Raw genomic sequence first — 26,436 nt, 5'->3', positions numbered from 1 at the left:
GTCTTGAAGATAAAGAAGATGTGAGAAAACGTCCTAATACCGTTTCTCATCCGCATAGTTGCAAACCCGCACGACCCAGAAAACTATTAGCTGTGAAATGTATTATCATAGAATATTTCATAATTTGCACATGTGTGATGCACGACTCTTAACAAGTTGCAGCGACTATTCTAATGAGAAAACCAATTACTCTTATGTCTATACGACTTGTTTAGCATGACAAAAATCTTAGATGCTGGGAAAGTATAGAGTTCAAGTGTTGTTCGTGTATTTGTGTTTTTTCCTTGTAAACTTTTATCTTGTACAAATAACATGGATGTCAATCTTTGAGAAAATGATTTGGACTAACTACTGGTATACAATACCTTGCAGACTTTTGTCATTGTTGCCAACGGGTCAGTGACCCTTAATTGTGACATTTTTGCACTTTTCTGTTTTCTCATTTGTTTGTGCACCATTCTGAAATATAATTGTAATGCTTAACCAACATAAATCAAGCTATTTGGAATCGTGTAGCTCAAATAACTAGTTCAGAAGTAGGTTTAGAACGACTGTACGTTCTGTGTTTTGGACACATATTAGACCATCCGTTCCCATTGTTCAGATGTTTTGTGTTTTGGGTATATATCAGATCATTCTTTCCCATAGTTCAGATGCATACTTTAAGATAATACGGTGACAATAGAAATCATTAATTATCATTTTACCATGAAGAAAAATGTGGGAAAACATCTATGGATGTGTGATCACCAATGTATATTACTTATCACTTTATTTCATGCCTGATTACTTCTAAATTACCAGTTAATTTGGAAATGACCATCCGTTTAAAGTGGAAGACAAGTTTAGAAATAGAAAATTAATTTGTAAAATCTTTTGAATTAATGATAACGGGTTTTGTTTTAGTGTGATCAACGATGGTTTTGACTTAAAGACTGAGTGTGGTATATTGTTCTTCAGAACTACTACTCCGTGTAAAGATCGTGCATTGTGGTTCAAGTCACATGGCATGGCGGTCTGTTGATACATGTATTTTTAGAAATAGTTCTACTTCTCAATTTTAACACCATGCAGTAAGCTTATAACTTTGTAGTGGTTGAATAATGCATCCATGTGTGTACTTCTTTGTCTTAGAATCGTGCATGCTGATGGTTGCTACAATCCAAAGACTATCTGTTACACATCAATACTCCGTCTGAAGATAATAAGAATCTTTTATGAAAATATTGGTGTAATTCAAGAGAATAAGCATGAGCATGATATAGCGTTATATTGTATCTCTTCGATGTGCGTCCTTCTTTGGCAACGAACAAATCATTCACTAGTTGGTCTGTACGTCTGTATCATATCATAAATTGTTTAGATTAAGGCGTCGTATATAATTGTGTACATGTTTTGAGGTATAATTTACATGGACATGTCATGTAGATTTAGTGCATCTTTTCTTCGTGTGCATTTACCAGTCAAGCAACGTGAATATATTTATCGGAATTAAAGTAAACAAGAAAGGAATTTTTATAATCAAGTTTTCCAAAAGACTTGTAATTCATGTACCTGTACCATTCCCGACTGCAAGGTTATTACAAAGAGCAACTACTTAACGGATCTATCTCTGGTTTTACTAATTTGAAAAGATATGACAGTAGCGTTAATTTGTCTAGTGGCAGTTAAAGTAAATCTGTATTTAATGGTAGTTACCGACTCATCAATTTCGTGCCGAATGAAAAGGGCTTCATCGCAATTGACAATGTTGTATAAACGTTTACTAAGGTTTCTGTCTGAAGTTTTGGCCAGAAGACCTAAATTGATGGTCTGTTTTCTTAAGAATGTTATCTCCACCCTATAAAAGAAGCAAAGATTTATTACAATCAAGTATTAATTTATTTTTCAAACCGCTTTATTTCGATGTCTGGCTTCTTGTAGTTTAAGTGCCGGACTCGGATAACGGAATTGATCACGAATTGCCAACTTCCGCGAGGCTTGTCCTCCAAACAAACCTGACAGTAATTAATAAGTTTTAAAGATAAGATAATTCTGCGATGTCAAGTTGGTACAAAGAAACGGGAAAAAGAAAAGGAAAAATACTTTTAAAAAATTATACTAAATGTAACAGGAACCGGTAGAGTGAACAAAAAACTGTAGACAACCTGCAGAGATATAGGTCAACTACCTGTTGATAAGTTCACCTGGTCAACGGCTGCACATGTGTTCGATTGTATTTCTATATACAAATTTTTGTTTGATTCTGCGATCAATTGCTTGTAGAAAATGGAACGCCACACCGCCCACGCATAAAATCGTCTTTCAAGTCATCAATTCCTTACACATTCGCTTAAAGGTTGAGACGCTCTTTAGTCATGTATTCAATTTGGTACTTTTTTGGCAAATGCGTATACATGCAGTTGTAATTCGCCGTCTTTTCTTTAAGTATTGCATAGCGGTATCGTTTCGAAATTTATGTACTGACCAGCTTGGAACAGTTGATTTTTTGGCTGGTTGTGTTCATCTGATCATTATTATTCCCCGAGCCAAAAACAATGTATAAAAGTAAAGTATACTCTACCGTCTCTATTTCGATTTACAACACCTGTTTGATAAATACGTGTATCTAACTAATTTAAATGAGGAAAAGACCCCTCTTTGCCATGTATTGTAGTTTGTAGGCTGTTTTGATTTTTTGACGCTAATATTATTTTGTCCTTTCTTCAGTTCCCTTTTGCTTGTTGTCTAAGTCCAATAAAACATTCATTGTTTCCCATACTTGTCATATTACCAACCTTAATTATTTGGGCAACTTTTGAGCCTGACACGTATGTTCCTTTTTATAATCACACTTGTGTAATAATTTTTCCAACCGATCATCACCCTTTAATAGTATCAATTATTAATTTTACAGTAATTTCTCACTTCTTTAACGGTATCTGCCCTTTTTAGGTACAATGGCACGATTTTTCTCTGATCTGATTTTATGATTAAACAAATTTTCACAAATATGATATTTGAAGATAACTTTATAGGAACAGTCTACTATATGGATACCAGATCCGTAAACAAAGAAAATTGGATTGGGTGTGTGTTTCATAGATAGTTAACCTGCGAACATAAACGGTGTAATGTGTTTGTCAAAACATTAAACACTGTTATTAAAATGACAAAGGATCCATTTACCCAGTCTATTCAATATTTTTGTTCTGAAATAGCAGATATGAATGACAGTTATGTTTGTAAAATCATGGGAAAACTGCTGATTAACCCAAACAGAGATGTCGATTTCAAAGATACTCATTTTCACAGATCGATCAAGATGACAATTCAATGGTGGCAACAATACTGTTGTTGTGTTTTCAGTATCTACAGAGCTATAATCTAACCTAGGTGGGTATATATGGGACGCTTGTACATGTAGTCACCTGTTTAAGGGGAGGTAATTTATTTATCCTGTTGTGGACATTCGTTGAATCGGTACCCAGATGACAATGAACAAACGGTTATGGAAAGAACATCATCACAATATGCATTTATTTCTAAAAGCTTATGAAATGAATTGTTATATCATGCAAGGTTTTCGGAAACACTTGACTTGAAATCATATGCTATCTCTTTATCACTGTCTATTTCTTTCAGTCTTTATGAACAGCAAAGTGGGAGTCCATTCCGAGATTTATTGTCGAATAATATACTTTATGAATGAAGTAGACGGGTGACCGTGAAACTGCTTAAGGACACACCACAGTTTCACAGACAACCTCACCCCAAAAAGAGACAACCTCGACCCACATGTTGGAACTTGACAAATTCTTCTTGTCATAATTATCTAATCCTTTTAATGGTCAGGAATAGTTAATTAGCCCTAATCTGAACATATCACGATGTGTAAACTGAACTATAACATCTACTAAATGATACACTTCTGTCTTGAATACTAGACTAAGTTTGCGGTGCTCCTCTCAATGGCGGACCATAGATATCATAGCAACGGTAACGGAGCGCTATAAAAGCAGATTTAAGCCGTCTCCTCTATTTTAATAGCTTTATCTTGTTATATTCAGTAGCTTAATCCATTTTCTGTCATCTTTGGACAGAAGTCACACACCTTTTGAAGATAAAGATACACGGAAACTAAGTTTCAATACCTTCTAACGCACCGTAGATCTCCATTTATCATCCCGAGTCAATATGTACATGTATAGAAACTGTCCTGCACAAACTGATAATTTATTTCCATTCAGGTAAACCGAAACAGCAAAAAGAAATTATTTGTATAAGAATTTTGTCTCTGATACGAAAGGTTAATTTACGTGAGTGGTTTTCAAATTGTTAAATTTAGGCTTTTTAGACAAGAAAAACAAACAGTTTAGGAGATAGTTGGAAAGATTAACGGTTAGTAAAAGTTTTCGCTCTTACATTTATCTGTATAAATATTTAAGGACATTAAGACAACAATCGTATCTTAGTCATTTTATTGATCATGGATCTAAGAGAATGATATGAAATCTATGAATGTTTTCAGCATTCAGTTATCCTCCCGACAGTATAGTAATCCGCATTTTTTTTTCATTGCTCTTACGTTATGTTTCTTAATTTTACATAGTTTACAATATATATTATTTTAACTTTCAATTTACTTCCTCTGCAAATATGTTTTTGAAGCCTAACGTATATTTCAACGTGTCATAGTTTTCATTTCCTCTTTAGTATACCCCGGACTTGACTTTTTATGAGCAACTCGGCGGGTGTTTCTAGAAAATCAGAGGACGCTTACCCTACCGGTGCACCTGGTCCATACTCCCAGGTTTTAGTGGAGTCCGAGTTGCTCATTTGCTTTTGTTCCTTTGTATGTATTATTTTAGTTACTTTATGTTCTTTGTTGTATAAATCTATTTTGCATGTCTGGTCTTTGTCCCTGGATTACATTCTTTTGATTTCCGCTAGAATGTTGGTTCACTTGATTGCTATTTTACGAAGAGTTCTAACTTACTCTTTGAATTGTACTTATTATTGACACAAACAGGGTCTGTCCGATTGGTCTATCGTTTTCGTCCTGAACTTCCCGAGACGTTAAATCATTATATATCAATTAATCAATGAAGAAATAGACACTCTAAATCTTCAACCTAAATGTATGTTGCCTACAAACTAAAACGAGGCCAATATGTACATGTATACATGATAACATTGGCAAGTGCATTTTCAGCTGCAAGTTATTCTTTAGAAATGAAACCCTTTGACATCTAATCTTCTTTGCCTTCACAATGAACCTTAAGACTTTGATTCTAAAAATGTTTCATAAAGGGGTACAAGAGCAACCTCCGCGTCCCTGGTTTTCTTAAATTCATTCCTTAAAATACGCGGTAACAAAATACCATACATGGGACTTCAGGTTTATTTGCAAGCATAATAGAAAAATGCAAGAGGCATTAACACGACCAAAATGAAATATAATAAATGCCATTTCAGTAAATTTACAATTTAATTTCGACATAATGACTATGTTAATTTCTTATGCTGGTTGAGTTTGCTTTGAGGTCCATCAGCTTTGTTTCACTCCCCTGTCTTTATACTATCTCCCTCTCAATAGCGCAATTGTTTTGAAAAGAAATAATGAAAAGAAAACAGATGAAACTTTAAAACGGACTCATTCTCTTCAATGAAACGCTTTTGAAGCTTCATTTAATAATCCTGACCCGGGAAAACATATTGGTACATTGTTTATCTATGCGGTGTTGATATTGGCTTTCGGTTATTTTTACTACAAAATTAAATCGCCATAAAAAGATGATTTGGTTATGATCATACAACTTTTTATTGAGCTATCATGTGATGAGTAACTACAATACCCCACTAGTTAGTAATCAGGAACCCAAACCTATCATTAAACTATTGAAATCCTGCCTTCTACATGGGAAAGCCTGCAATTTATAACGGGACGATCAAAGTGTCGTTTATGGCGTCTCCGAAACACCGGGATGAATCGTTTTTTTTCCAACACGTTTTTATTACATTGCTGTAAAACTCAATGCTTTAGTTTTGGAAATTTTGAGACTAAGTACATGAAATGAACTGAAAAGAAATAAGTAGATATAGTATTCTACAAGTAAATACAATTTTACATAAACATATGGCTTCATTCATTTATAAAGCCGACATGGTGCGGGATTGTCTTGTACATTACCTTGAAGACATGTTCTTTTCAAATATATAGGTTATAATTCTGTTGTGATATTTCTAGATGTACTTGAAATTGTGACTTTTATTAATGTCCATTTTATTGTTTATTTTGTACACATTTAAGGACGACTGAACTTGTTGACTATTAACCCTGCTTTATTTTGCTATTATCTGCCCAAGGATATTTGACTTTGCTAGCCATTGTATGGTTTTGTTTTCTACGAGGAATACAAACATTGAACTGTATAGTGTTGTATTTTGCAATATCCAGCCCTGAAGACTGACTACCTTGTACCAAGGGACCCATGGTCTGACAAGCCTTTGTGTTTATACCGCAAACAGCTTCATTTGCAGCTGAAAATTTCTTTCTTCTCCTGAAATTAGTATTTTTAAGGGTAAAGAAGTACACAGAGGTCATACAGAGTCAACTTACCGGTAAATATCCATTCTTTCTTCTGATTCTTTCTCTAAATTTTCGTGTCATGATTGAATCATTTCATCCCAAATTTACGTGTCATCAATTCAATTTAATTACAATTTTTTCTTCCTAGTGATTTGGTAGGGTAGTGAATAACTGGATTTCTTTTTATTGTCTTGTTGCAGGATCAAATACATTAAATTAGGGGACACCTTTGGATAGTCCAGAGGCCGTGTCGGGTAAAAATTCGTTCTGGTATTTTCTGACATTAGGAGAATCTCTCGTGACCCACCATCATAAAAAAAAAATATGACAGCTTCATGAAGATAACATTTACCACAGATTAGACAACCAATTTGCTGTGAAGTAAAGGATCTAGGTACTTAAAACGTTTGCATGTCAACTGGCAGGACCTTCTGTGCGTTTACAATCATTGTGACAATAAGACTCATTTAGAAATCTTTTAATCGAATTTGACATTTTAGATTAAATTGATAACCTGCTGGCAGAACAACTTCGTTAAAGTGACCTTTCCTTTTTGTCACGGGAATTTGTAATATTTCACAATTTTCATATACGTATTTTTAAAAACGAAATACCTCAGAACTAACCTAACATACTTTTTGAGTACGGGAATCTTATCTGTTTATCATCTTCATTTTTACCTCCACAATGGAATTTTCTGAATCATTTTAGATTGTACCCTGATATAGTTTAACTGACCATGTGAAAATTTTAGATTTAATTCGAATGACCTCAATTAGAAAGATAAAAACACAATATTTGTCATTAAACAATTTAAATGAAAGCGCTGTTTCTATTGTTTCTAGTTTTTTTCCCACAACCTTTGGTAAACAAAGATGAGTCATTTAAAATAGAAAAGCACTAAGTTTCTTTTAATTATAGAAAATTGAATACGGCACATGCACATTTAAGTTACCGCTGACATACAGACAGACAGACCAACAAACTGATGAATTATTAGATGATTGTACTAATTGAATTCTATGTAGGATCTGGAGATGCCTCCTTTCCTTACTTGTGAATGTTGTTAATGTTCATGTTGCACATTAAAAATGAAATAAACCTAAAATAAGATAAAAAAAAACTAAGCCAATGATTCGACTTTTATAATTGAAATTAGTAAAATTGTTTTTTTTCTTTGAAAAATTTGGAACCAACCATTTCTAATCATTTTCATTCTTCCTTTATTGCCGGCTGTTTTCTTTTTATATACACTAGTATTCTAAGACATTGGTCTCTTTTAGCTTAAATAATTATGTGTAATATGCGCCGACAGTATAGCATAAAAATGGTCCGTAATAAAATTGCAGTATAGATAGGAAAATCAATTGTTAATGTCTATATTATGTCAAAATCTCTTGAATAAGTAGATATTCAAAGAGACTTATCTTTGCATGTTAGCTAAGAATATGTATGAAACATCTTGTCTTTAAATACATTGATGTCAATGAAGTATTAATGCGCCAGCTTTTGACAAAAAAGAGAAACATTTCCATAAGGACAATTGATTTCGGAATGAAGCCGTAAAGTATAGAGACAATTGAAGTGATTACGACTAACCCAACACACATCAAATATAGCATCATGGACGATTTATACTGGGAATTAAAAAAACGCATTCATATACTTAAACATTTCCATAAACTTATATATCATTTTAAAAAGTCGAAATTTTGTGTCATCTAGATCCATTTAGAATTATCATTTTCTGGAAACATTTTATTACCCATTTGTGTTTCTGAGTATACCGCTCCAATCTCTGTGTTCAACCACTGATGAGTAAATAAACACTAATTAGTACTCAACCACTGATAAGTAAATAAACGCTTATTAGTACATTAAACATTTGATTGCTCCTTGATGATTAATGATAGAGAAGTACATAGATGGCGAAAAATAGTGGATCGGATATACTTTGATCCAAAAAAGGTTCTGCAAGATGACAAAAAAGAGGTATTATTATGTCACAACGAAACGTAGGACCAGGATTTGGGCCCGGTTTCATAAAAATAATCTCAATCACTGAGATTTTCCTCAAATCCTTCCTAAACTAAAATTTCAAACAATCAGATCACTAGAAATTGAAGATTAAAGAAGTTTCAAGGAAATGAGGAAAATCTCAATTTGAGATTTTTTTTTATGAAACCGGGCCCTGATCGGACTTAAAACTTTAAAAGTATAAATCTTCGGATTTCACTTGGAAATCAAATTGTTATGATTTTTACGTGCGCTTTTCTTGATATTCAGCATCCATACGTAGGGCAATATTAATAATCCCTATCACCTGTCACATATATAGTTGAAGACGTTTTAAGTCGCGAATCCTGTACACAAAGTATGAAAATAGGGATGTTATATGTGATGACAGATGGACCAAATTCTATCAAAATCACATTAAACAATAAAATAAAGATTATATCCTATTTTGATCTTATTAAGAGGAAATTATTGAAGAAACAGAATCCTATGTCTATTCCATTCAGTCCACGTCCGGTGGTGAACACCTAAGTAAGTACTATTTATACTGGTAATTATATATGAAAATGATGTGAGGACTTTTTTGGTTTGAAATTTGATAAACTGAGAAGTGAAATTTATCTCAAAGACGAAGATATCTATTTTTGGGAATGTTTTTCACCAAACTAATAATTATAACCCTTTCCCATGAACTAATTTACTTCTATCTTATATTTGTCATCTTGATAACAAAGATAGTTAGGAAATATATCCATATTGTGATCTCCTATATAGGAAAGTATATACGACCCCCAGCCATGAATTAAAATTGATATCATATATGAAAAAAATAATAGTGAAATTGTCTTAGTGACAACTGTCATGGGAAAAGATCAAATGAAATAATTTCAAGAGTAAACTTTTACATGAAAAATGAACAACTACATAATTTGATATAGACCTCAGTTCAAAGGTTGCGACCGGTGACCTGTCTCATGTATGAAGAAGTAGTCTAATTCATCCATCCGTACTAATTCAAAATATGATGTAATTACCTATTAAAGGCTTTATTATGAAAAGATACGGAGTTAAAAGATATCATATTAATATTTGTATCAAATTAACTATGATTCTGAATGATAGAACGATCTTGAAGACCTGTTAACGAGAATACATTACATACACCTGTGTCGATATTATCTTTGATATAAGCAGCAATTATCATTGACAAAAACGATAGATGCACAAGCTTCTACAGATTGTCTTACATGACTTTCAATATGATTAATAAAATTAGGGTGGATCTTCATAAATGGAGATGAAATTTCAGTCTAGCTTTGGTCATGCATTTAATGAAAGAGTAATCAAGGGAACCAAGGTTATAGCGGTAATCAAAAGAATGTAATCCAGCGACAAAGACCAGACATGGAAAACAGACACACACACAACAAAGAACATAAAGTAACTAAAATCATACATACAAAGTAACAAAAGCAAATTAACAACTGGGACTCCACTAAAAACTGGGAGCATGGACCACGTGCACCGGTAGGGTAAGATGTTTTTATAATTTTTATCTTATTAAAAATTTGACATCTTCATATGAATATTAAAACTATCGTTCAGCAAACAATGAAAACGGTGTGAAATAAGTTCTTAGAACTTCAAAGTTAAAAAAAAAATCACTACAGATTCGCAAATTTAGGAGAAATGTGCACATCAAGTAGTTAGCTGTTCGGACTTGGGGGTTTTAGATATTATTCAGAAGTGATTTTATTTTACAATTCCAAAATGTGAAAGTACTTTCCATAGAATACCATGAAAATGTAAAACATGTATGTCTTCACGTAACTGGAATTCCCCCTAATCTATATAATAATACCTTTCAGTTAACTTGACCAGTTTTTGAAATGACGTCATCATTTTTCATTGGTGATTTAGTTTGCATTTGTTTATTGGCGTTTTACATATACTTTTACCGGTTTTTTTACCAGTACTTTAAATTGATTTTGTTTCGAAACACTGAGACCGTTGTGAAAGTTCATACATGTTCTTTGGTTTCTTTTATTACCGAAGTTGCTGTCATGGCCGTTGTTGTTTGTCATTTTTCCACTTTACATAATGGTACTGAGATATTTGACAGGACCATTTTTTCAAATGTTGTTTCACACGTGCTACTAAACGCGACATTATAATTATCTTAACGCTGTCACCAATCTTAGCTATCATGACATTTCAAAATTTCTAAATGTTTTTTATTGTTATCTTAATGTTGATAATTGTAAAGGGCAAATAATTTGCACCAAGAAAGACAAAAATTGGCGATTAAGAAATTTAAGCTTGGATAATACAGAACGTTTCTCTGAAATGACTTCCGGTGATTGGAATGTCGATGGCAATTTCGGTCCCAGACTTATTTAGAAGAAAGACAATCTCCGCATTTCCTTTCCAATGACAATGATATATTAGAAGGTTTATCGTATCCTTTTCTGATTTTATTAAAATGCACAAAGCGAAATATGAAAGATACAAGAGACTGAGAAAAAGATCAATTTTCGGGAAAGATAAATGTTCCTTGATAAGGCAGCTTTATTGAATACATATCGTAAATGTAATTATTCAATAGCATTATGCGGTATTTAAACTCTTGAATTACCCGTCGCATCTATTCCGGAATATCCTGCGTTTATGAAAATTCTTTAATCCTTCCCTGATGTCACTTCCGGTCGTCTGTCAGCCATATTGATAAAACTCGCATCCTATCCATTGACAACGTGGCATCGGTTTCAATATGTTTTAATAAACGGCTCTTATCTTTATGTCATTTTCACCTAAATTGGTATATAATTACCAATAATTATATCGATCTTCACAATAAATGCCTGTCAATTTCATGGTTTTCTCCACAAACAAATACAATTAAAACAGCAAACTGTTTGTTTTGTAAAGTCCTCTTGTAGCTAACAAAATCTGCATTCTGGAAACAAATTAGAAGCGTTATTAAAATCTAAGGAATCTAAGCTGCATGAAAGGTAGCAGTGCAGATAACGCACTGATATTTATGATTTAGAATCGCTTCTAATTGGTCTCTATTATCTGTATATGAGAAAGCTGCAACTCGACATGATGCCCGGATGTAAATGTAATGGTGGCTTTACCATAATTAGTTTGTTAATTTTTAATAGAATTGGTTCAAAATTTGCAGTGCAATTTTTTAGAATTGTATGCATTTTTTCTCACGCTCATGCCGTGAGAAACGACAAAAGTATATGCCATCTTGGTCTTTTTGGTAATCTGATATATGAGATTTGGTGACGGAAAACTCTTCCTTGTAAAGGGAAGATTTTACACATCCGGGTACTTCCCTCGCCTTATTGTGCAACAGGTTATGCATGTAACACTCATTTTGGTTTAGATATATTTTCAAGATCACAGCAAATATTTATAAAAAACCTTTGAGTTAAGTGCACGATGACTTATGAGTTTCCTTTTTTATCAAATGTTCTGTCAATGGTCTTCACATTATGTTTGATGGTTTTAACAGCTTATATAATTCAATAATACAGTAAAGCAATGACCAAAGTGTCATCATATAAAGTCACCGAAATATTTTTGGACAACATGTACATTCATGATATGTGTTTTATCAAGTTTTCGAAATGGACACAACACATGACCACAGTACAATACCTGTAAAATCATGGTTAGATAGTTCTGTACTGGACAGAATTACAAAACAAATGATTGATTGATTGTTGGGGTTTAACGCCCGAGCAGCAATATTTCAGCTATATTCAGGCGATGAACATAAAGTGGATGATAAAATGAACGTGAAATGAAAAATAGGATGGGACACAAGGATAATGGGGTCGACAAATTTTGATTGCCGATGGAAAAAGGGAAAGGTGGGTAGGATCGGACAATTTAGCCTCCTGTGGCGGAGCCCTATGGTTCCTACTCCGGGAGAATACCACAGTAGGGTTCTTTAACGTGCGAGGAACGTGGCATCTTCCCCAACACGGTGCACCACTACGGTTTGCGGTCAGGTTTTCCTTATTATAGCCTGACAACCCCAGCATGTAACACACCAGGGGTACCCCATTCCACCACCTGGGGCACACAACCTAGTTGCTTTGTGGGCAGAGCGCTCTAGCCCCCAGGTAGGGTTCTGAGCACTATTTAGTCGCCTTTTACGACAAGCTTAGCGCTGCTGCAGGCCTATTCTTTTGACACCCGGACCTGCATGGGGATACATAAAAAATGTATTCGTAATTCATTCTCTTGCCAAATGATGTCATTTGGTACCTGTGTTCTTATTCAATTGGGTACCTGGGTTTTAATTGACTTGGGTATTGGGTTCCAATTCACTTGCAAATTTTGTAAATATAATCACATTTGCAAAAAACAATGTACGTCTTAGCCAAAACGCTTGTTTATTCTTTAACAAAAGTTCGGTATTGTAGTTAAATAAATGTTCTAATCACGTATTTGTTGTTGTTTTGTTGGTTGGTTTTACATAAATGTTACTATTAGTTTTTCTTTTAAGTTCAGGCGTTTTATTCTTACTAAAGTTTTACATGTATGTTTCCAAATATGGTTAATATGGCTTATGTGTTTTATATGTGAACTAAATGTGATATTCTTTATATACGTGTTTCGTTCAATCTGTGTATTTTTCCATATTTTCAGTTTTAGTATCAAAAGATAAACTATAGATTTCTTTACAGGAGATATCGAAGAGAAAGATGATTCAGACATTGAACTCGATCTTGTTGACAGTGATACAAATGGGACTGTGATGGACTGTGCTTCAACAAATCATGCTGACGCTGAGGATAATATGACGTCATTTCCAGCAGATATTGAGGTCAAACAAGTTGCAAATAAATTTACTGTATTTGCAAAAACGATTTTGTCATCTGGGCGAATCTTTGGACCTAGAGATTTTAGATTAGATGTCTCGCCGGGGGTAAGTTCAAATCATTATGTATTGTCCGATACAAATTTAGAAGCTGGAAACCTTCTCAAGCTGAAAAACCCCACTAGACTTAATAAATAATTTTACTTTCTTAATATTCGCTCATTATAGTTATTCTTGTGGACATACATTAAAAGAAATACCAGCATATTAATGAAATCCATGACTCGCTCTTTCTTTTATAAATGCCCGTTATGTCCTCCTGAAATTTTCTGAACTGTTGGTTGCAAGGCCATCAATGTGTCTATATGTATATTGGACCTTTGAGGAATAGTAACTTCACTATTTCTTACCTGGCATTTAATGTTTGGCAATCATGTTATGTAATGTGTCATATAAAAAGACATGATACTCCACAAAAACATGAGATAAATCCCTAAGAGGGAAGTTTACATTCGTGCTCAGTCTTGTACCAAAGATGGGCGTTGAAACCACGATTAAGCGAAAGACATCGTAAATTTGATAGGGCTTAATACATGTTATAACTTTTGTTTTGGCAAGATTAAATATTCGTAAGATTCAAGTATGCACAAAGAATTTAAAAAACACAGGTTTCGAGTGGAAACATTTAATTTAAGGAAAGATAAAACAAGAAAGATTTACTTTTTGGTTGTCTGAAGGGTTTATCTGTGTCTGTCAAAAATGCAGGTAAGGCAACTAAAATGCTTGGCCATTCTGTATGAAGAGGGTAAAATTGATGACGCGAATTTAGCAATTTCTATAATATTATACCTTGCACAAATTTCACGTGAAACGTAGCGAAACCATGTTACATGGCTACATGTACACGCGATGTTCTGAGTTCACGTTGTGAATTATAGTTTTAGCATCATTTCTACAGTAAATGTACCTATGATTTCCGTAACCCTTGCAAAAATGAATAGAAATAAAAAAAAATGAAATAAGTGAGTAATAGAAAATACGCAATGAGAAAATTATTGGCTTTCCTGTTTTGAAGATAAAGAACCCATCTCCCCTAAGGGTTTTTCTTTAGTATTGCTGTTTAATTTTTCGTTATGTCATCTTACCTATTTGATTTACGTCAATTTTTTTCAAACTAGTACATATACATCTTAAAAGAAAAGATGTTTAATTGAAATTTGTTCTCTCAATTTTGTCCGACTTTTCTAATTAGAAGACTCTCCGTATTTTCTTCTAATAACCTTTTCTTTTTATTGCTCATTAGATATAAACTTCAATTTTCTAATACTAGCATACTTTAATGTATATAGATCCCGGATTAAAGGATACAATGACTTTTCGAGTTTTATTAAGATTTATGTCCTAGTTACGAGAGTGATTGATGTCCGAGTCATTCTGATCTGCACTCATTAAGATTAGATAAAACAATATTCGTTTATGTCCGTTTTAAGAATAATGCTTTAATTCACAAACGACCCGTGAAATAGGTGTTATATATAAACATATATACATTTTGCGGAGACACGCATATCATGTCATGTCCTCTCGGTATCGGATTTCGTGTACTCAGTGCAACATCAGATAATTTTGGACTTGATGGCCCGTAATATGTCAATGGGCTCATATTTATCAATATGGCGTGATACGGTGCTCTTTTTCCACCTTGCACCTTTCTAATTAAAGTGTTTGTTTTGAAGAGAAGTGTACAGTTGCAGGTTGTTCGCTCCCCTGAATTTATAACAACCAGGAAAGCTCGACCACAATCATTGCAAATATTTCCAAAACGTACACACGGTTTAATTAGAAACTTATTACAGAATAACAGGAGATAGTTTTGCTTATATTTCTTTCAGATTTTCACATCTTTAGAAACCTCATAGGACTTTCTTAAAAACTGAAAGAACATTTAAAACACTCCAAACTTAAGCTTTTTCACAGTAAATCTGTTTCATTTCCAACCTTAGTAAATTTGTTTATCCTTTTCATTATTTTTTTCTTTACCTTTATCGGTAATGTTTATCACAGGAGATAATACAAAATGAAATGAAGTCAATAATGTTCATTGAAGACTATAACAGAAAACAGATAGACGATGCAGTAATAATATAAAACATTTTGATTCAACTGAAATTAGCAAATTAAAGTCAGCGTAATTAGAAATCGAAACTGATTTAGATAATTACTTAAAAAAGCAACAGTAATATGAAACGACTAAATAGAAGAATACAATAAGAGAATCATCACACACAAGGGATAAGACAAGCTGACGTTCGACTAACACATACAAAATTCGATCGTCAATATAAAGAGCTTCATCGGATCATTTCACGTCGACAACAACGTACATTACATCGCCATGTGTCATTTTATATAATAAAAAAACATCAACGTGATTTTAAGTAGCGTAAAAGCGTGTCTTAAAAATCGACTGATGAGGCGTACTAATAATATCATTGTCTCCATTCGGAGAAATAATTTCACCGATATGTATTTGGACAACATGTTGAGTTACTATTGATTGGGGTTCTGACAGGAAATTCTGCAATTTGCAACCATAAAAGTACTCTTATTTATTGTAAATTATCTATTGTGAAGAAAAGTCCACTTCGGTCTGTTCCATTCATTTTCATGTTTTGAACTCATTTAAGAAAAAGTTAGGTATAATAACTATATGAGCAGTTGCGTTAGCCGTTCGGAATGGAATGTTCGCTTGAGTTTAGCACTTGCGTTTGCCGTTACCCGATCGGAATGGAATGCTCCTCTGAACTCCCTCTCTTAACCTTTATTGGCATCAAGTAGATGAACATTGTTAAAGCAGAGAGGAGATTGCTTCTTTCTTATTGAAACATCAATTAGTATTAATTACAGGAAACTTAGATTTTTCCCATGCTATTTGTTATTTACCTAGTTAAACCTTTTGTTTTGTTTAAGGAGGTCAACTGGTACTTAAAACTGCAACAATTGAACACCAAGCATAACATATACTACCTGCCGGGACGACTTTAGTTCTCGTCAATCTGTCGATACTTCGTCACAGTCAATAATTTATAACCATGCAATGTAGAACATGTAGGTAAAAAAATGCACAAACAAATAAACAAAAAAAAAACCCCCAAAATAAACAAAACGTTTCCACACGAGATTGTAATAGATATCTTTAGAGCTTCAATTAGAAAAAAATAACAGCGTTTTTACGGTAATTTCCTTTGAACTAGAGTAGAGTACTTCTTTAAAAAATCGGCCTCCAGATCCTCAACCTTTTGCACCAACTCTATCATTGTTCGACTTTAGGGCATTGCTTTGGTGACTTTATGGTAGTTATCTGACAGTTTTAAGTCTATTTTACAGAAAATATTGAATTATTTTCATATGTTTTGTATAGGAGACCTCTACTTCAATTAAAATTTTAAACGATTTTTGTATTCTCTATAAACAGGACATTGGTATTGACAATACGGACTTCCTTAATTTATCACACATGGACTGGTCAGTCACTTTTGTAATGTCTGGCAGCTTTTGGTCTATTGTCGTGGTCCAAAGAGGTGCTAAATTATCACTTAAACATGTTTGATATTTGGACCAGAGTAAACTTTTTAATTATATGATGGTTCGCATTAAAGGTCACAAACGAGGAAGAATGCAAAAATATCGATAAGAAAATATTTCAAGCACATAATAGCGAACATGTGACAAAAAAAAAACCTGTAACCCCAATCAAGTCAAGACCAAGGGATGTTGTTTTCTAATAAGGATTAATTATTCGTATTGCCTTTAAAAGAGTCCATGATATGCTGTGTTGTCCGTCCGCTGTACAAGCAGAACAATGATAAGTAGCCAATACAATACATTCAATCTGTGACTCTATAATAACGGTGGTTTAGAGTCATCATATTCTCCTATTGTATTGATGGGTCAGAAAAAAATGAATAAAGAAGACTTAGATGTAACTACTATTTAGCAATAAAAGACAACCTGTCCCCTAATTTGATGGACGATGTTAAAGACAGATGAAGATAAAATAGAAATGAAAACAATAATACACTTTCGCATCTGTTGCAGGTACTAAGAGTCGGGTTATTAAATATGCATTGTGACCGTCAAATTTTGTCATTTTTATAAGAAATAAAGCGATTTTAAAATGCACGTACTCAAAATTAATGGCGGACATGCTGTGATCTTATTTTTCATTGAGGATATTTTGCAATGTTTCCATAACTATGATCACAGAAATTATGGGTGTCACGATTGATTTTAGAACTTAGTCTGTGACAAGTGTCTGGGACTGCCCGGGGACTTACGTGGCATTCTAGATGTATAATAATATATTGTGTATTCCCTTTGTTTTGTAAATATTTGTTTATAAATGTTAAATTTATTTTATCCGTTGTATCATTATCAGAGCTAATAGCTGGTGTTTTATAGGCATTTAAGGATATCTTATGAAGCTGGCCACATTGTCTTGATAAATTTGGGGAACAACAGCAATGTTGAAGGGTCTAAATGCCTCTTGATGATATAGTAGGTATGATAAAATATTATAATTTCCATGCAACCTACAGAAATTTAGGGGGAGAAGTGAGTCCAGAAGCACGCAGTAGGGAGAGTGAGTCCAGAAGCACGCAGTAGGGAGAGTGAGTCCGGAAGCACGCAGTAGGGAGAGTGAGTCCAGAAGCATGCAGTAGGGAGACTGAGTCCAGAAGTACGAAGTAGGGAGAGTGAGTCCAGAAGCACGAAGTCCGTAATATGATTTTGAGTCGCGATACGATTGGACAGATTAAAATATGCTTTTCTTGAATACGTTATAATAAGTTTAAAGTTAATCTAATTCTGTTAGGACTGCTCTGGAGATATTCATTATCTCAGTTATAATCTTATGACGGAGGCCATCATGCACTATAGTATGTCACTTTTGTCAAAAATAACAAAATAATAGAAACAATTACAAATGTTAATAATTCATGATTAAAATTCCAAGCATGGGGTTAATATACCTTTATTGTATAATATTGTTACAAATTTCAATTTTCATATCAATTTATTGATTTTGAATGGGTACAAAAGTTGCATGATAATACCACAAAATAGAATGACACGAAGATATGACAAAAAATAATTTTAATTGTATTTTTACAGTCAATCAATGTTCTGTCAGTCAGTTTTTCTCTCAGACACTTGACAGTGTGACCCGAAATGAAAATAAAAGTAAAATCATATTACTGATTAGAAAAGCGATAGGTTTATCAATTCTTAATGTAACTTATATTTGATTAATCTGTGTAGCCTTGGTTGTCTTATCACAATTGTCATTATCTATCAAAACCGAATAGAAAATTAATGATTAGTTTGGAGATAAAAATTTTGCACCGAGTTGATGGAGAAAAATCTTCGTTTTCTCGTGCGAAATATCCCAACCATTAAAGCTCAGGGATCAATTAAAATTCACTATACTTCTCCGTGGTGAGCTGCAACTATCTTTAGACACAACAATATGTCCTCTTTTCTGTTCTTCAATGAATCGACACAACTATTCTTTACAGTCATAGATTGATCAGTCGCATTTTGCTGGAAATTTAGGGAAAATAAATACATGTATATACGACAAGTCAATACGGTTATGAATGAAAGATAATACTAAATTTGGGGATTATTTTTGGAGAACATCGATACGGTACTTTCGTTGTAGAAAATGTTATCTTCTGCGACGTGTGACAGTGCACTGGCTTAAGTAAGTGCTTTTGGGGACTGGGTAAACGTATTGAAACAGTTACTACCTACATGCAGGTACATTTACTTGTATCGAATTCTACCCGATTTTATGGGTGCAGTATGTCAAATCTCGAAGGCTACATTTTATGAATCATTTTCAAATCAATTTTATTTTATTTTTTTTTTGTTGTTGTTTAGAGTAAAAGTTGCGTGCAATAAAATATCTATCAAAATCATGATAAGCTGACTCGAATCGGATCAGTAGCTTTACATGGAACACACGATCATTTGGATAAACCTTTAACCGGGTAATATCTAGATTTTTAGCGTATATATCGCCGGAGATAAATTTGACGTGTCGAGGAAGACATGGGTCTTTTGTCCCTCGGTCCCGAGATGACGACGGTATCTCGATGAAGATCTCCGGAATTCGTTGGTGGCCTGCCCCGGACTTTAGAATTGTCATTCCCGTTATAATGCAGGGTTGTAATGTGAGGATGACCTTTTAATTTTGACACCCACTGATAACTATAATTTGTTTACAAATTTAACCAAACGTTAAAATCGATTTAATTAAGGAAATAAATTTCTTGTCAAACTAAGCGTTGACGTTTTCGTATGGAAGACACAAGAAATATGGACAGGTGGAAAATTGATCCCTAAAACCAAGAATCGAATTGGTTCCGAGGGAATGTTTTAGAATTTGAATAATTGGAGAGGGTACATGATTATTTTGATGATAGATATTTGACAAATTAGCTCCGTTGGGTTCCTGTCTTAGCCTATTGTAAAATCCCTGCTGTTCAGAAGATATTTTAATTATGTACATAATATGTTAACTCGATCGAAAGTACAAAATATTAACAAAAGCTAGATCCATGCAAGTGGAATCGAAATTGGTGTTAAATAAAATTACCCACCGGTACCTCGTATAAAAATACTGGATGACATGTACATTTGAACCATATTGGTGTCGCTTGGTCCAATGTGACACTACACGGACAATATGGCGACCGGATTCCGATGTTTTGATAATAGATCTATGTATTAAATTCGTGATAGCAGTCAAATGCCCCACCATCATGACAAATTCATCTTTGTCTGTATATTATAAATAAGATAAGATGTATCTGGGAAGGATTTGCGTCTCACAAATTTACTGCACGCAACTAAGGGCAACCTATATTGACCTAGTCAAGCTATTGTTGAGGTACTCAAGATCTGTAGTGTTAAGTTAGGACTTGAACGAAACCGTAATGGCTTTTTGTAATTATTTATTAATGGTATGATTTTTATTTTTGCAGTGTTTTTTGTTTGTTGCCTTGATTGTCAAATTCATATTCATTGGTAATAATTCACTACAAATGCCATGGGTTTTATTTTTTTCTCGGATCATAAACCTTCTTCTCTGCTTCACTATATTTATTCTCTCCAATTATTTTGCTCAAAATGGTTCATGCTTAACCTCAGAGATTTAGCATGGTCATTTCTTTGACATCTTAATCTACAATTACACTATAAATGAACACTTTATTGTATGTGATGTTAACACGAAATGAACACCAATACCATCTGAAGTGACAATAAAAGTGTCCTTTTCAGGTTTGGAAACAAACGTCAAAATATCATATATAATATCAAATTCTTCCACCTTTCAAATCAGTAATTTCGTGGAATGGCATGTCCATGAGGGAAAAACAGAAGTTCTTTTTAGATAATCATTGAATCTTAATAAAGGGAAATGATTTCATACATGATTTTAATGATTTTGTACCTGATTGAATGGTTGATGGCTCGACTCGAGTTTCATGGTGATAGACCGGGCCAGCCTCTCGCATGCTTACTTCAGACAATCGTTGGACAAGGGGCACAGATAGCATAGGTAGAAATCATGAGATGGCATACAGTAGATTATTTGTTGATCTACAAAATTCTCTTTGTTTTGTTTACTTGTTTAAACATGTGATCTTTATTGTATTAACAGTTATTCGTTGTTCATTGATATAGCAATTGTCCATTCAACATGTTTGTTTCTGTTTCATTAAGGTGAAATTGCACACATACATACACAAGTTTGACTTATCGGAACATGTACATATGCTATATCGTAAATGAGAAAATAATTCATGTACATACATGTAGTATGAAATTGTCTTTATCATACCAGTAACGGATTCGGGGCTTCTGGGAGTTGAAACCTCATTTTTGATGGAAAAAATTGTTAATTTGGAGTAATTGTTTGGCAAATACTTGGCGAATAACAGTCTGATGTCCTCTTTTTTTCTGATTTTGTTCCCTAAAAAATCTCGAGAACTGTGTTTGTTTCTATTAACGATTATCTCTCCTTTTTCATTTTCTTATTTATCAAAAGTTGCATCATATTCAAAGGACCAAAATGAGCCAAGTGTATGAAATACAAACTATCTCAATAAGAATATAATTCATGTACATGTACCCAGTAAACACGTAGATAAAAAATAAAAAAAATTATTGCAGACATCGAGCCTGGACGATGGAGAACAACAATGGATGAATTATATCAGAAGATCTATAGATCCACAGAGATCCAACATGATGGCAAAACACATAAATGGGAAGGTAAATAATCATACTACATATCGTGCATGTTAATTAAAATGCATGAATTATATCATATATATTAAAGTGATACAATGACCAAATCCAAAAATCGAACGCACCTGGAATTCAATAATATATATACTCCATTATCCCAGTTGATGTTATTGCCGTTTAATTCAATGCAAAAATGGCAAAATGACATGTAAACATATGGACAAATCTCGTCAGCCATGTTTTATTTCTGACTTGGTCTTCATGTCCATATAACAATGACAATGATAATAACAAAGTATATTATTATTATGACCGTCAGCCAAGTTTTATTATTGAATTAGCTTGTCCATGTATGCATTTAAATATTTGGTGCCACATCATATACAAGTATTTGTAATACGGATGTCCTGCTCCATGTCTGATACCCTTCACATCCTGACTGACATGCAGTCTTGCACGATAAGTTAACTGTCCAATCCCATATACATGTACATGTATTATTGAAAAAAACACTTTAGGAGATTTTATACAAAATAAGAAATTTGTGGTTTCCTCTTTCGTCTGTTCGACCAAAAGAGATTAGGGTGCATATGCTACAGATGAATATGTAGTTTACCGGTACGATTAACTTTTTCCACAAATAAGACCGGAACAACAAAGTTATACTTCCTCATTGATCTGCTGTGCAACAAGCATGTTTATTTTATCATTTTGGCCCTCCTTAAATATCTAAAAATATCTTAATTTGTATTTCATTTTTAAAAATATCTTGAACCTCTAATCAACTGTATCAATGTATATTGTATACGATTTTCACACTGATGCTCAGTATGTCAGCTGTTTAAAACCCACAAATTTGTGAAGTTATTGAACTTGTTTAGTCAACAGAAATTTAAGTTCATTCATATTTCTATACAATTTTCCCATATGAGTTGGTTGATGAAGACCAAAACGTACCCAGTGAACTATTCACGTTATAAATATATTTACTTGTCGGTACCTAAATAATTACAAAAGTAATTGAGTTGATTTTATCTATTCAAAGTGACAAACTTGCTAAAATATGCCCTTTGCTGAATCACCTTAATCTGTCAAAACCACCATCTCCTTGAGACGGTAATTAAAACTATTTAAAATATGCGAAATCTGTGAAAAGACAAAGCAGTTATTTTAAATGATTAACTACACATTTCTTTCATTGTGTCATGGCCCGACGTGCGGATCCTCAGTCGGGTCCATCCGTCTTCGAGTCTGGTTTGCATTAGCCCTCCACGTGAAATATCAGGTCATTGAAATGTTTACTTCACGAGACAAATGAAAGAAAATGTCATTTTCAGCATCTAAATGGCGCTTCTCGCTGTTGTCTCAGATGACACTAATTTAATAAATAGGCACTTTTAGACGTTATCTATGTTTTATGCGTGCATATTGTTAATTGGAAGCAGACCATTGTAAACTTTTGATATCGAATAAGGAAATTTGTGAATTTCACTTGTTACTCTGTGTATTTTAAGGGGAGATCCAGATAGATACATGTCTTCCAATTTGTTTAAGAGATAAATAATAATATGTTTTTGTCTTATTAACCAATGAAGCTTTTGATAAAAGCTAGAACAAAATCATTTACTTATTGTTGTTACAATATCAATAATATATTAGAAAATGATGTAAATAAGTGGAAAAAGAAACACAGCGATTAAATAATTTCACACAGAAAATTCGATGTTGTATAACGATTTTCTTAGTATCCTTCACCGGCCTCTTCTTTTACCACTTAGAATATTGCAGTATGTGATATTAATAAATTATAATGATGACTTATTAAATGAAAAACAGGGTGATGTTGGGTCCTTGAGTTTACGATGTAGCACTTGTAGGGTTCCTAATATGCACTGTATAATTAACTCAAATCTCTTCAGAAATAAATTAACAAAAACACGTGTGTTATTTCTTTGATGGGGTGAAAATTTCGTGAGAAATAGATATGGGATATCCACCACAATAATTATGAGTTGTCTGGGCATTCACCACTTGACATGTTTGTTTTGTTTTTGTTAATAGTAGGTCACTTTTATAATAGAATGTAATGAAAAAACTTAAAATATATTATTTGTGACTTATACTAAAATGTTGAAAATTAAACAATTAAAAAGGGGAGATTACAAACAATTTTTAAGAGACCAAATCCGCAATAAAATTTAGTGAGTTTCATCGCTTAATACTCTAATATATATAAATGATTCATTGTTAATCAATGTAATGCAAACAATTCATATAAGAACAGGGATTAAATGTCTGCTATCAAACACAAACAACAAATTATTATAGTAATTAGTGTTATTATGATGATGATGATGATGATGATGATGATGATGATGATGATGATAATAATAATAATAATAATAATAATAATAATAATAATAAAATTGTTAATTTATTACCGACGATATCGGAGATTATATAAACTGACTTACAAAGAAAATCAAATATGACAAATTCATAGTTCAATTTATTGCATGAATTCATTTATCTAACAAAAAATTCAAAATGAAAATTTGTACCTATTTAATTTCAATATCAAATTCATTTTTCTTTTTTTTTATAATCCTTGGGACTGTCTTTTTCAGTGAAATTCCGTTATCTTATTTATTTTCTAACAAAACTACCACTATCTGTTAACCGCCTGTCAATCAACCGCGGTTGTAACGTTATCCAGCGGTAAAGATAACGCACTGATAAATCACCATCGACTGTGTCAGCCTACCGATTAAAACAGGCGTTCTGATTGGCTAATATGTCTCTCAGCACAGCCTATCGACTGCCGAGCGATTCTAATATGAGTTTATCGTCCTTTGTAAAAGTTATTTGTTGTCAAAAAGTTTTCATTATTGACACATCAATTTTAGGTGTTTTACAAAGTTATAAAGGACATTGAAGCGGGACAAGAAATGTTGTTATATTCTACGGAACCCGTGTATTCCGAAAAGCCACCAGAAAGCTATCAAGCTTATGAGAATGGTAAGTTGACTTAAATGTTTTAATCATTTACTCGTATTGTATTTTTTCAAGATTTGATTTTTTGTTATTTAGCAGAAATTCGATTCTGCAACACGCACTTAATCAACAAGTTTAAATAAGATTTATTGATAGTTGTAGATTCTTTATTTCTTGAAAAGAATAAAATATTTTGCTAAAACTAACAGTTATTATAATAAAGTAAAAAAGTAATTGTTAAGTGGATTCTTATAACTTGTGTTTAATTCTACCGTTAATTTTCATTGGTCTCAATTTAATATCTCATATATTTTGTATAGCTTAATATGAAAATTTTGATTTCACAAATTGTAGAGTGATCAGGATTTTTTGAAGTACCTAAATTTTATGTTATTTCTGTTAAAAACTGAAAAGAAATCATGATCAATTAAAGAATCTTTCCAATTAGCTCCAGTGGTCTTGATGGGGTTGTGGTGTTGCGGCAGCTTATATTAAAAAATAAAACTGAACCACCTGTTAAGGGTAACATTGACAACAGTGAGAAAGCAGAAAACAATATGATTTATTATCTGTTTCAAGTCTGTATAGTTTTGACAAAAAGTGCAGTATTTCAATACTTAACTATCAAACGAAGTCAGATCAAACAAATCTTTAGCAAGTTTTAAAAGTTACAACAAAGATGTGAAGTGACTAATTTGTGTTTACACTTTGAACAAGTTAGAGATTTATGCCACATCTGATATGGAAACCATTGAGGGTCCTACATGGCTTTTCACCATTAAACATGGAGACCCTTGTGGGTCGGCCCTACATAATTTTTCACCATTAGAGATGGAGACCATTAAGGGTCGGCCCAACATAGTTTTCACCATGAGATATGTTACCATTGATGGTACTATATAATATTTCAACAACAGACTTTCAGTCAAATGTTTATTTATAAATCTGATGGTGCTTCAAAAACATCCTTCCTTATGCATAGCTTGAATCATTGAGTCAGAAATTGAAACAATAAAAGATGTTTATTATATTTCATTATTATAATCAAGTGTCGAATGTTTGTTTCATGCACATTCAAAATCAAGATAAATAACAATAAGCATTACATGTTTTTTATTTGATTATTTATAAATTAATAATTTGGCTGTAACTGGTTAAAAATCAACACTTGAAGGAATTTATATACAACTTTTAAAAAATAATCGGTAGGAAATTTCGAAATTTTCATATCTGCATTCTTCGCATTTAAATGTATCCGCTGCACAACAATATCCTTTAATGCTGTTGCATATGGGTCAAATTAATGAGACTATTTCGTGACCAAATCGTAATACCCCGAATTACCTATGCTCCAAAGTCGTACTATACCATCGCACTAAGTGCCCTTGGAGAAAGTGGTAAAGGTATGAATTGACAGTATTTAATGTGCATTATTTGGCACATTTACTACAAATACTACAATTTCCTATAATTTATGAATGGAAATGAGTTTTTCCTCGGACAGGTGGAAGCGGTTTATCTTATAGTAAAATTAAAACCGCATAAATAACCCCCAAGAGAATGTGTACTGCTATCATTTGGGGATAGACATACCCTATCATAGAACTAGTGTGTATTTAAAGAACCAATATATTTTGTGGTTATATACAGGAGAATACAATAACTAAATTTGAGAATTATTATCCAATTGATACCA

The 26,436-nt window shown here is 33.0% G+C and overlaps 1 protein-coding gene across 2 annotated transcripts in view; it reads left to right on the top strand.

The window, feature by feature from the left end:
• Window positions 1-26,436, top strand: part of LOC148600747 (histone-lysine N-methyltransferase MECOM-like) — a 41,541-nt gene that overhangs the window by 7,825 nt on the left and 7,280 nt on the right. The window contains exons 2-4 of one of the 2 annotated variants that reach the window (XM_088554966.1): window positions 13,294-13,535; window positions 21,669-21,770; window positions 24,653-24,764. In XM_088554966.1, coding sequence (XP_088411092.1) covers window positions 13,294-13,535; window positions 21,669-21,770; window positions 24,653-24,764 — 456 coding nt within the window. Of the gene's footprint in view, window positions 1-13,293; window positions 13,536-14,171; window positions 14,193-21,668; window positions 21,771-24,652; window positions 24,765-26,436 lie in introns of those variants that run through there. The other variant, XM_088554968.1, reaches the window with a different exon arrangement.

Source organism: Perna viridis, chromosome 12 (assembly GCF_037379345.1).
Source record: "Perna viridis isolate PV_CMFRI_1.1 ecotype Kerala chromosome 12, ASM3737934v1, whole genome shotgun sequence".
Taxonomy (NCBI): domain Eukaryota; kingdom Metazoa; phylum Mollusca; class Bivalvia; order Mytilida; family Mytilidae; genus Perna; species Perna viridis.
The sequence above is the reverse complement of the archived record's forward strand: the minus strand, read 5'-3'. Positions and strand labels throughout refer to the sequence as shown.